This window comes from Vespula pensylvanica, chromosome 4 (assembly GCF_014466175.1).
Source record: "Vespula pensylvanica isolate Volc-1 chromosome 4, ASM1446617v1, whole genome shotgun sequence".
Taxonomy (NCBI): Eukaryota; Metazoa; Arthropoda; class Insecta; order Hymenoptera; family Vespidae; genus Vespula; species Vespula pensylvanica.
The window spans coordinates 3,866,884-3,880,086 of NC_057688.1; the positions used below are offsets into that span (position 1 = coordinate 3,866,884).

General features: G+C 43.2%; 1 protein-coding gene across 17 annotated transcripts in view; it reads right to left on the reverse strand.

Moving 5' to 3' along the window:
* Positions 1–11,873, reverse strand: part of LOC122628378 — a 53,931-nt gene extending 42,058 nt beyond the window's left edge. For 5 of the 17 annotated variants that reach the window (XR_006327018.1, XR_006327013.1, XR_006327021.1 and 2 more), the window contains exons 1-2: positions 9,789–11,873; positions 7,986–8,638 (exon numbers count right to left, since the gene is read on the reverse strand). Coding sequence is in view for 1 of the 17 variants with exons in the window: in XM_043810633.1 (XP_043666568.1) it covers positions 10,819–10,967 (149 nt within the window). In the remaining 16 variants the exon portion in view is untranslated. Of the gene's footprint in view, positions 1–23; positions 6,184–6,758; positions 7,017–7,516; positions 7,918–7,985; positions 8,639–9,788 lie in introns of those variants that run through there. The other 12 variants (XR_006327016.1, XR_006327017.1, XR_006327012.1 and 9 more) reach the window with 12 other exon arrangements.
* Positions 11,874–13,203: the final 1,330 nt, after the last annotated feature.

A 13,203-nucleotide genomic window follows, 5' to 3' on the forward strand; every position in this document is an offset into this window, starting at 1 on the left:
CTGTATTACTGATAAAACATTAACCTATAATAAATACTTGCAAGTATATACATAAATTATAAATATATATATAATATTTTAGTAACTTAAAAAGTGATGTGAATAGGTGCACACAACTTTTTGTTCAAATATTCTTCCTAATCCAAATTGTTATTTCCGTGATCTTACAGAATATATGTAAGTACATATATGAGAGAAAAGATAAGTGACTACTTCTTAATTATTACAAATGCTAAATACATCACTTTTATGACCACTTCTATTAATAGAATTTTTCTTTATCCATATTTTCGGTTCTTCCAAATCGAACTAGATACAGTATCTTAAATAGAGAGAGAGAGAGAGAGAGAGAGAGAGAGAGAGAGAGAGAGAGAAAAGTATAATGGGCAATCTCGTCATCTTAGCCGTCATCATCGTCGCCGTAGTAGTATTTGGCCGATCCTTCTTTAGTCGCGGCGTTTCGAGAAATACAGAAGAGAGAAGGAGATAATAGAAACATGGTGCGGCAGAAGAAGAAGGGGCAGAAGATAGGGAGGGGGACGTGGAAGGCTACCAGATATAAATTTCCTGATATTCGACCGTTCGTGTCGTTTGAAATGGGGCAGTTTTCTCGGGACCTAATGGTTATTGCCTTTCTCGGCGGACATATTGCGTTCCATCCAATGCAATGTGTGCGGCCGATATATCAGGGCTCTTCGTTCTCTCGGGTCGTACTCTCTCTCTTCCTCTCTCTCTTTCTCTCTTTCGAATAAGGGTAGCTGTCGGGGGCGTGGATGGGAGAGCGAGAAAGAGAGAAAGAGAGGAATGGAGGTGTAGGCGGTGGAGGTGAAGGAGGAGAGGAAAAGGATAGAAGTGGGAGAGATGTCGAGCGCGCAGTTACCGGAAAGCCTTCCACAACGGAGCAGCGGCAGTCCGCGCGGTGGTCGTGCCCTGCCAGACTGCAGACGGGAAGTGGCCGAGGTGTGGCCGCGGAGTTGAATTATTACAAGCTGCCCCGCCATTCATACAGGATGTATGCCCCCGGCCCGCGACCGTAAATCTTCGATGCTACGTCAGCCCTCGACTTCTCGCGCGCCGCCCTCCTTCTCACCCTCATCCTCCTTGCTCTTATGACCCCTTATTATCGTACGTCTCAAGCATGGATTCTATGACATAACTTTGGCCCATCCAATGCCGATCACCCGTAGCCGATTTTTCAATCCCCATTAGCAAGTTCCACAAGTTCTACTGCTTCTTCTTCTTCGAGTCCTTCCTTCTCTTTCGACGATTCACCAACGGTGATTAATGATCCCACAAGGTGGCTCGTTTTCACCGATGTCGATTGATTGTCGTTTCATGGATCCTACGAGAACGCTCAGTCATTCGAAATGCCGATGGAAAAGTCAAGGTTCGAAAATGATTGCACGTTGTTAGCAGGGAGAGATAAGATAACGAGGTAAAAGTATGTGAAACGTTTGGAAAAAGTTCCGTGAGCCGGTTACCGACCAACCTAAGATTATCCTTCGAAAATCGATAAGCGACGCTTAGGATCGCCCTTTCTCATTACGATAACGTACTTCTGATGTAGAGGAGGGAGAAATAGAAGTCTCGTTTCCGCTTTACCGCTCACTACCGGCCAAGCTAAACGGTACAGTCCGCGAAAAGCTTTTAAAGTCTGAAATATTCAACGAGTCGGCGTTTCCATCGAATGCACTCTCAGAAGCAGATCGTCGGATAAAAAGGGGATGGAGAAAATGCGGAACGATGGAAAAGAAGGAGAAAGATCGTCGTATCGCTCCGAAACGAGCTGTCCGGCGAAGAGGTACCAGTTAGCAGATTCCAGAGATCCGGTAGCAAATGCCGTACAATCTTGAGTTCTCTCTTGGTGGAATAGGACAGGATAGCTGTCTAGAGATGCCAAGCACGTATCGACAAGCTGGTCACCGACGCGCGCTCGATCCTAACCTCAAATAGAAAAAAGGAGAAAGAGGTTTTCCCTGCCGCTTACACACAAGCTGCCACCTTTTCCCCACTCCATCTCCTCATCCACTTCCTCATCCACCTTCTCCTCCGTCTTCTCCATCCCAGCCATTCCTATATCCGAGAGCTTTTACAACGGTCAGCGCTCTCTGATGCCCGAACAAATCTCAACGGCGACTACTCCTCGCGCGTACTCCAATTTAACTAAATCCTTTCCGTTCTTCCTCCTCCCTTTCCTCTTTCGCTTCCTTTACGGCGTAACCTACCGCTTCTCCCCTTCCGCCACGCTCGACGAGAGAACCCATACGCGAAGATAAGATTGGAAAAGTTGTATGAGGGGCAACTTTAACAGCTATATAACCATTACAGTGCCGATAAAGTGGAATCTAGTGTCTTAACGGTCTGGAACGAAATTCCAGATATAGCATCGTATATTCCAATGGAGTTAAACACGACGTTCAGATACTGCTTCCTACCCGTTCCCTCCGAGAGTCTACGCGACGGTTTATTGACCGATAGATCCCTACAATATCGGAATTCTTCCGTCGGTATCTCGCGTTGCGCGCCTTTTATGAATTCTCCGTTCTCTGCTATAAAGGTCCCTGACGAACATACGTCTACTCGAATAATTTTGGTCAAAGATCGCAATCACTTCCCAATATTTCCTCTCCCTTCTCTTTTTCTCTTATCGTAAAGCCATTATCGAACAAGTTCAAATGATAGTAACGATCGATGTCTTTTTCCGTCAGTAATAAAAATATCATTTTTAAGATCACAATGATTTATTAGTAAAATATACTTCATTGAGATCCTGATTTCAAAATGGAACGTAAGCGCTATATCGATGTACATGTACATGTATCTAGATACATGTTTATGCATAAACGTAGTGACTATGTTATACGTACATACATACGTACATAGATAGGAACAAAATGAGTGAAAGAAAGAGAAAGAGAGATATAGAAATAGAGAGAGTATGGGATATGGTAAAACGTGTTTGTGCTTCGGGCTAAGCTTGCCATAACTCACCAACGGGACTGACAGCTTGCATAATACCCGCGAAATTGGTTTTATAAGACGACGCCGAGCACTGCTTCACAACAATGCCATAAACGCTCTGGGTAAATTACGATTCAGTGGCGCAAAAACCTTGGAGGGGAGAACGTTGTGTGCGTAGGTAGAACGTTATTCTCGGTGTGCCTCTCTCGACGTCTCGGTTCAACAGAGAGGAAGGGAGGGAGAGCGAGAGAGAGCGAGAGAGAGAGAGAGAGAAAGAAAGAGAAATCGTTGAGAAAAGAGCGTTAAGAAAGAAATATTCAAGAACGGCGCTCTTCGAGCATATTCGTGCAATGAGAAAAGTGTTGATTCCTTCGTTCATGCACATTGCATATCATTTTCAAACCATATGGACTTGTAATCTTTAACGCAGGCATGCGCGGACAAGCATGCTCTTTACGTCTATTTCCTTTTATCTCCCTTATCTTCTTATCTAAGAACGAAAAAGCGTCGTAAACGCTTAGACAACCACTTTGAATTTTAAACCTTCGAGGAGTGAGTAAAGATCCATGCGAGCTCTGCGATTTATGAATAATCAACGGGAGACGATGATGATAGGAAGAGAGAGAGAGAGAGAGAGAGAGAGAGAGAGAGAGAGGGGAGATGAGAAAAGGAAAGTAAAATTATGATATGAAAGCAACATGTCTTTGTTACGAATGAAATGTTACCAGACGATCTCGAGTCATAGGACTTTATGCCAGCGAGAGACGCCGAGTGGAAATTTATAGTTTTGTTAGAGAGTCAATGTTTTCCACGGGATGTGCGCACGCATGGTGAGGGTTCTATGATTAATGGCCGTATCATAATTCCACGCAGGTGAAGTCATTCGGTGTGTTGTCCTACACATTCGAGGAGTCTTCATTCTCTTGTCACAACGAAGAGTTATTATCTCTCTTTTTCTCTTTCTGATATCACAGTTTTAGGACGGATTCATAAAGCATTCACGATGACGTAAGAGAAAAGAATCGAACGTACGATATCCACATTCGTTCACTTTGATTTAGCAAAGCTTGTAAATCTTACGCTTTCCACGTGAGAATTAGATGGCAAGGCGTGAATGTAAATTCGTGAACACGATAAAGCCGCCGGCTGTGGGTGACAACAAGTCCGATTAAACGTATCGGCAGACTTGCGTTCGACAAAATCGCGCTGAACGAGCTCCTACAGAACGTGGGCGTCTCGCAAAACCGTCATCACATTGATTCCGTTCCTTCCAGAGTTCGCAATAGCGAGAATTAAATCAATACGATCTATAAAAGATGAAGTCAATTTGCATAATGTCTCATATTTTAATCAATTTCAAACAAAATTAATGCCTATATAATCATTGAAGGACATTTAACGTCGTAAAAAGAGGATCACATAAATTAAAAATGAATACTATTTGTTATCATTAAAAATTCCAATCAATCATATATGGTTCGATTCAAATGAAATATCCAAATAGACTTGTAATAAGTGATTAAAAGGAAAATAATGACAAGATAAAAATGAAATACTACAGAAACGAAAATTTCCAACACATAACATGAAATCTACCCAACCTTCATATCCACGTAATCTCCAAGAAAAATGAAGTCGGAAAGAGGCACTCTCGTCGTAAACTCGTGATCTCAAGAGCTATCTCTTTCTCTTTCTCGAAGTAAGGTAGAAAGTGGAGGGAGGTCGTATCGGAGATTACAGTCCGTCGTTATTTTGTACACGCGCGATAATCATAAAGCTCGCACAAAGAACCATTATAGTTAGGCGCGCGTGCGCGCTCACGGCCCATCTTGGAGAAAGGGCACGGTAAAACGCGTACGAAAACTGCCCGAAGATCACCCTTATACTCGTGGTAAGTAGCGGCTATGAGTCGGTTGGATGTGCACGGCATCGTTGTAAGTCCGCCTGCAAACGACGGAATTATTCAAATGCTTCGTGGTTGCAAACGGTTCCGCGTGCGTTACCGTGGTGACGACAAGAGAGCGTGAGAGTGTGCATGTATACACGAGTGAGCAAGCGAGCGAGCAAAACGCAAGCGTGTTCCAACAACGACGAAGAAGAAGTCGAGGATAGTAACTCCGGCACACAAAAAAAAAAGAAAAAAACAGGACTTTTGGGTATTTCTCTAGCGATAAATTGCCGTCGATATCGCGGCCAATTTCCTGAATGCGTTTAAGATGTACCCGTATCCCGGACGCTTGCCGTACTACCGGAGTCGATAATATATGACTTGACAGTTTCGACGGCATATTTCCTCTCCATGGCAAAGGCGTAATACGAGCACGAATCAACGAACTCACTTCGAAAGATTTCCCTCTTTTTTTCTCTCGCTTTTCCGTCTTCGATGACTTCTACTTTTTTTATACGAGTAAGAAATTAGCAAAGCAGAACGGTCCTTTTTAGATCTTGAAAAAATTCTAACTTCGTTGTCGTTTTAAATAATAGCTTTCTTTATATCTCGAACGTGACAGACTTTTGAAAAATTAATCGATCGCGATGCCTGTGCGATTCCGAAACTCAAAGAGAAATTCCATATGTTAATGGTACGTTTCAAAACGGGTCATTCATAAAAAAAAGAAAAAGCTGTCTGGCAGCTTGGCCGGCGTATATTTAAATTAGAGTTCGTGTTATGAGCATGTAAAGCGACGAAGCGCAGAGTCATTACACGGCCGTGCCCAGCAGTCATTATGTTCGTTCTGATTTGCTCCGCTCATTCACGATCATTTCGGCGTCATGTCGATGAAAAATGGACGATCGTCCGTCCCGCGATAATGGCTATCCCGCTATAGATGTATGTACGTATGTATATACATACATGCATATCCTACGTATAGGTACGAACGAATCGACGCGCATCGATCCTCACGTTTCCACTTTGAACAAAACCGTTAACGTCACTCCGCGTGACTCCGCTTTATACGTCGTACGGGTAAATTATTCCGAATCTGGTCGCTTATACAGTGTTCGGACTTGTTAACATGTTGAAAGCAAAGAAGGTACATAATTTGGAAAGAATTTCAGGCGGAATGAAAGACAACGAGACAAATTCTCAAGATAAAAAAGAAATCGAGTGAAATTGGAAAAAATTAAGTACACGTAGAAAATTTAACTCGAGTTGGAGTAGGAATGGAGTAGTTGAAGGCAAAAAAAGAAAAAGCGAGAAAAGAGAGAAAGGGAGAAAGAGAGAGAGAGAGAGAGAGAGAGAGAGAGAGAGAGAGAGAGAGAGAGAGAGAATAACGAAAAGGAGCGAGTAGTGAGGAGTGAAAAGCTAACAGTGATTTACCGAGGTATGTCGCGCGCCAGATTACCCCTACAACCCTTACATCACTAACCCCCTTTGCCGTCCACGGAAAGTTGACGGAGAAAGCAACGCGCACGGCCGCCCACGCCGCAATAAACGAGCCAATTAATATTGTTTCCCTCGCCCGGCCTCCGCTGCCCTTGACGCTTCGCCGGTTCATCCTTGCTCACGGCTGAATAATTACGGTAACATCCGGTGGATGAAGGATCGTGATAAGTCGACATTACCGACCGACTAAACTCCAAAACAAACGATCGAAAATCAAAGGGACGATGTTCGCCTAACTTTTCGCTATATACCTATACATGTACATATAAACAATAACCAACTTTTACAATCGAAGTCGTTCTTTCATAAATTGATATATTTATTTAATATCTTTGATAATTTATTTTAAAAGTAAAGAAACAAAAGAAGAGGATCTTATTGTCATATTTAAAAAATTTTTTTTCTTTTGAACTGCGTGTGTGATAATTGCAGTTTTTTTTATATATCAGCGAACTAATCTTACAGATATTTTAAATAAAGTCTGTAAAACTGAATGACGGTCACTGGCATGCCCCACGGTGCTGAACCTTGTTAAGGCGATAATTAAGTCGCTTCACAAATTTTCCTTGGCAAAACGAACAACAGGAAGAAGATCGGTGCTTTCTGTTTTTCATTATCCGAAATATCGGTGCACCTCACGAAATTTCGCCATACCTTCGTCGAAACCCTACAATTGCCGAACAGTCTTTCATAAATATTTAAAACGCTTACCCATCGGCGCTTACAATAAATCTACCTTTATGCTTTCCAAAGGCATGCCTTAATCATATAGCATGGGCATAAAAATCATCATACATTAAGAAATGGTACTTCGACGTTGCCGTCGCATGTTAAAAAACAGTAGTCAGGCTTTCTTGATGTTTTACAGTTTCGACGAGCAGAAGCGGGCAAATTTGCGGTATAGAAATTTTTTGTTTTGCTAATAACGTAATTTTTTAGTTTTAATTCGGAGCGTAAATATTACTTTCTCGATGCCGCTCTCTATCTCGAAAATGAGAAAGAGAAAAAAAGAGATAATATTATTTGTTCGTTGTATGAAAGAAGAACTCGAAAGAATAAGAGAAAATAAAAGGGAACAGAGGAAAAAATGGAAGAAGGAAAGAAGACAGGACCGTAACACGGCAGTGATTCTGGCACTTGCACCGATGTTAGTAACCTCCATCAGACCTGGCGTTGTTTTAATGCGCTGCGTGATTCTGTGCCGGTCTGCTTGATGAGCCTTCCTAATAACCAGTCGCTCACACGTCTGCCCTTCTCTTCCCTCGAACACCCTCGACATCGGGCTCGCACCACCTACACGAACCGACCCCTTCTCGACGAGCTGCGAAACTGTGGCATGTCGGCTTCGCATCAATCTTGTTAAATTACCCGCCGGGCCAGGAGTCGTTCTTTCGCTCGTGGATTGATAAATTGCCCGATCCCGTCTTCCGCAGACACGTAACGCTCGACCTCGAGACGAGAGAGCGAACCAACGAGAAAGACGGAGAGAAAGAGAAAGAGAGAGAGAGAGAGAGAGAGAGAGAGACAATCAGAGAAAGAGAACAAATGAGAGAGAGAGAGAGAGAGAGAGAGAGGGAGAGAGAGAGAGAGAGAGAGTCAGGTCCGAAATGCGGCGAAGAAAATCAAATTAACGTACATGGCTCCTCTGCTTTCTGACGCTCCGGATCTCCACGGTTATCCGCATTTGGAACCACTGCCAAACTGTCCTTCAGCGATCAAGACAGCCGAGTCTACGGTCGCGAAGTCGATGATAGATCGTAGCTTACTGGAAAGGCATCTATTATGGCCGTCGTACAGGATTGAGTGATTATAGGTTTAAGGACGTGACCTCTTTGCGTTCCTTTCTTCCATCAAACGTTCTTCTTTCATCACGTGGCTAACTTAATATCAAAACTACTGAAGACTCAATCGATCGATTTCTTTTAATCTTCCAAGGATGAACTAACAAAACACAATGTTCTGATTCCCATTATTGAATCAGAAACATTCATATCTGATAAAAGAATATTAAACGTGATTTGAATGTAGGAAAGGAGACATATTTCATTTTATCGCAACGACTCTACATTTACATTAGATGGAACGTATCTTGGTTACGTAGATACCCACTTTACTTTACGAGCTAGTATCCCACTCACGAACTCTGTTACCTGCTTACCTTAGATCTCAGCATCTTGCCCCCTCGTCTGAGGCGGAATGCGTCCAATCGCCTTTGGGTTCGCGATATGAAGATAACTATCGGCTCGTAACACCTCTTGACTGTGGCGAGAAGGAACGTACGCGTCGCAACTAGAGAGGGAAAGAGAGATAGAGATAGAGACAGAGAGAAACAGAGAGAGAAAGAGAGAGATGGGCATCCACCTAGACTCGGATCATGGGATAAGATAGAAAGAAGGCCAACTAAGCCATTGCTGATAGCGTCTCTAAGCTCGTGTGGACCGAACAGCTCGTGAAGCGCCACTGGCTAATGGTTGGTCCGCGGCTTTAACACGACAACGCGACCATGTTGAGTCGGACCAACGTAATCCTTACATATGGCTCAGAGATTCCGTAGGATTAGGAAGGCGCGAACCCATTGTGTGCTCCCCTTCTCTCATTTCAACTTGCTTCGTTCGTCGAACGGCTTCCTACACCTTGGCAAGTTCTCGACATTACAAACACCACAATTCGGAACACCATTTAGAAAGTATCTCTCTCTCTCTCTCTCTCTCTCTCTCTCTCTCTCTCTCTCTCTCTCTCTCTTCTTCTTCTTTTAAAACGGTTTACTCTCGACTTATTAATTTCTCACTGAGGAGTAGAATTCCACGTTGCAACTTCATGAGTTTATTAGAACGTCCTTGTAACAAATTTAATGCATGCAAAGATGGAAGTCCACCGTAAAAGAATCTCATACGATTTTATTAGTTATTGAAATTCCAACATGACGACACTACAAATTCTTAACTAAAGACAAGATAGGTTGAATAGAGGAAAGCACCGAGTTTCACTAAATAGACGGTTGGTTGGTTTCTCGAATCCTTCGCAGACGAACACGCACGTCGCGTCATCACAAATCGAGTGGCTAAGAACGGCGGAACGTATATTTTCAAGGCTCGTTTTTACACAATACGCAAAGTAGTAGCTATAACGTATCGTAGTCGGTCCTTATACACCAGCAGGATTCTCGAATGATAAATGGCTTTTGGTGGACTAGTTAATGAGTCGGGCTAGACTGACTTATATAACGACCCTACCTTGGATTTTCCAGCGCGAAACGAGTCGGTACTCTCTTTCTCTCTCTGTCTTTCTCTCTCTCTCTCTCTCTCTCTCTCTCTCTCTCTCTCTCTTTCTCTCTTGCAAAGAAAGAAAGAGAGAGAAAGCGAAAGAGGACGCTATGCGATGCGCGGGAGTAGCCCGCGCGTATCATCGTTACGGCTCCCCGCTCATTATTCAAACTTACCGCGTTCCATCTATCTCAGTTTTACATCGCAGGGAGGATGTGAGCTGCGTGACGACGTCGTACCGGCTCGAGAGATCCCCCGCCATGCATTATTCACAATTTCATATTGAAATTGCACGAGCAACGGCGGCACTCGGCTACTGCCGCCGGCATCGTCGTCACAGTCGTTGTAGTCGTAGTCGTTGGCAGTGTGCAAGGAAATGGAAACGCGTTTTATCTTACGTCATGGCGACAGCTAGTCAATGTCGTCATTCTTGACAGAAGCTGTTATTTTATATCTTACAAATATACTTGCCATCTTCTCAGCGCGTCGATTGAACGCTTTCCTTGTAAAAACTTGGCATTTACCTAACGAACCGTCCATCCGATATTTTTCACTCCTCCCTGTCTCCTTTTATTCGTCTTCCTTTCTCTCCCTCCCTCTCTTTCTCTCTCTCTCTCTCTCTCTCTCTCTCTCTCTCTCTCTTTCTCTATGTCCTTCTCGCTCTTTCGCTCGTCGCCAATCCAAAGACGAACAGCGAGTAAATAATTAATTACCTATCTCCGCGCGTCGCGCAAAAACAGTCCGGAGGAAACAATTAGCCCGTGAAACCGGTCGATTAAACGCTACTCCGAGGTGATATTTCACGCCAAAGAAGATGTGGGCTCTTGAATACCAAGTATACTTAACATAGTATACCTACTTAACGAGCGTCTCATCCAGATGTGTATACCGAATCGGAGAAATTAGTACAATCTTCTTCGTCTGACCAAACGACAGAATAATAGAGACCGGTTCGTTCAAGAAAAGTGAAGATCATGGCGATAGAATGGTAAAGAATAGGTGAAAAAAAAAAACACGAACTTTTCTACTTTCGCCAGAGACTCGCTTCAAGTCGCTAAGGAGGAAAAGGTCAATCGCGAAATGGTGTCAACATCACCGTGTCCGATTGAGCAACTCCGCGCTTCCATTCCTTAGTTACGGTAACGTATGCCCATTACCTCGTTTACTGTCTCCCCGGTGACGTAATGCCAAGGTGCGTACCCATACCTGTTTCGAATAATGCACACAGCGAACAATGACATGCGGTGATGTATATGGGTTACGGGTCTAGCAGCTGTTGCTCTCGACAACTGGTTCCTCACACTCCTGTGAGCACTCACAATATCACAATGACGTGCGAGCACTTGTGACAGCATCGTGTGGGTACTACATACTACACTGAAGTTTGTATTACAAGCGCTTGGCTGCACGCAAGGATGGCGAGAGCGACTCTTGACGGTCGCCTCGTAAAACGCGCGCGCGCCCGCAAGCGAGTGTACGACCACTGCCTCTTCGTGTCGAGTGTTGGCCACTCTCTCTCTCTTTCTCTTTCTACTTCACCACCGTATAAGGAGAATAGATATTTCCAAATCAAACGAGCATGAAAAGCAGGGTGCACCTTCCATTTAAAGACTTTCGCCTTTTGTTGGCCGCTATGAAAGAAGCATCGTTATTTTCGATTTGTCTACTCGAGCTACTTTGAAACGCGATGCTCTCGAAGAATCGTGAAACCCCCGGGAGAAAATTTAATGTTTCGCGATATGCGTCACTCTTTCTGACGCTTCGTTGAGTACGCCAACTTCGAATTCCTAAAAGCGAAAACCATGGGTGGTAAGTAACGACGTTAAACATTCTTTTTTTTCGAGTGCAACGATTGTTTCCACCGATGTAACTCGAGAATTTACCATTATTGTACTTGGACAATTTCTCAGAATGTTTAGGGAAGTATATCGAGTTAAATATCGATTGAAATAATTTATGAAAAAGAAAAGAGTATATGCCCTTCTTCTTCTTCTTCTTCTTTTCTCTCGTTTTTGAACAATTCAACGTCTCATCGATTAATGATTTTAACAAGCCTCGCGCGCGAGTTCACCGCGATTCAACGAGAAGTTCAATTTAGGTGGATACCACAGATAGACCCTTTCACGTCGAACTTAATGTACTATGGTTTGTAAACCCTTGACAGCTTTACCCTTCTCGATAGCCATGCGCACGCTGCTGTAGGGTCGTATTCCCGTGCTATCGAGCCTGGATCACATCACGTCGCGTCGGATCGCGTTACGCTCTCGACACTGATCGGAGATTAGCGCTCGCCCAGTTCCTCTCGTCTCTCTCTCTTTCTCTAGCTCTCTCTCTCCCTTCTCTACCGTCATCCTCTTTCTTGCACTACCACCATCCATCCAATCGCATTCAAATCACGTACAAAGAGCTCAACTTGAGAACTTCTCTCTTGGTAACCGCACTGCTGGTGCCTCGCCTATCTGACAGCCATATCTAACGGATTTTTAACGACCCTTTGTTAGCCAAAAAGAGCGTAAGCACCCGATAGTCCCGAACGCCATCGTTTTCTTTTACCTTACCCCGCTGAAAAACCTCATGGAAAGAAATAGAGAGAGAGAGAGAGAGAGAGAGAGAGAGAGAGAGAGAGAGAGAGAGAGAGAGAGAGAGAGAGAGAGAGAGAGAGAGAGAGCTTGATCGGATGCTGGAGATCTCATCCCGGATAGCCACTTAGATCGGCTTTGAAACGCGAGACGCGTAAAGAGTCCCCGACATTTTTTCTTTGCGCCTGAGAATTTAGGCGTAGACAAGAAAGAATGAGAGACCGGTACCAGCTCGAATCCATCGAAGAAATATGCAAAACAAGTTGAGAACCGATTCTTTGCGTGGTTTAACGTCGATGCGATTCGCCCGATGGATTTATTAATCTTTCGCTTTTATGCCTTTCGCGAGAACTGGCATCCGCTTTTGAATTATCCATGGGAGAATTATACGAAACAAGTTTTAGGGGGAACTTCTTTCGGCGGTTTAATGTCTCGGGAGAACGACTCGGCGGAATTCTCGATGTCGTGTCTCGAACCGACTCGATGAAATAGCTCGTATAACATAACTTTTTTTAAAATTAGTATTTTCGTAACTTCTAGTGAATCTTTCATCGTGTTAACATATTGTCTTTCATGCCATCTGTAATATTTATCTAAACGAAGATAAGAATTAATACGCAATCTTTTTTATTAAAATTCGTCATCAACGGATAATAGTCAAAATATGTCTTAAAAACGCTTTGAATAAAGTCGCCAATATTGACTAAAATTTAAAATTTTAACGGGAATGATAGATTTTATGCCAAAGCGAAAAAAGTGATTAATTTATATAAAATTTCAAGAGAGTTCTCATAAAATGTTTTTGCGAGTTAACGAGAATACAAAAAGTAATATCTTCAAAATAATATGCAGTCTATGTTATATTATAAACGTCATTACAAACAAATGTATTGGGTCGCAGGGCAAAAAGGTTGAGATACGCTGTTATAAACAACTTTTATACATTATTCATCAGGTCGAGTAGTCCTTGACATTCTAGTCAAAGCAAAACGATATTAATTATATTTACAAA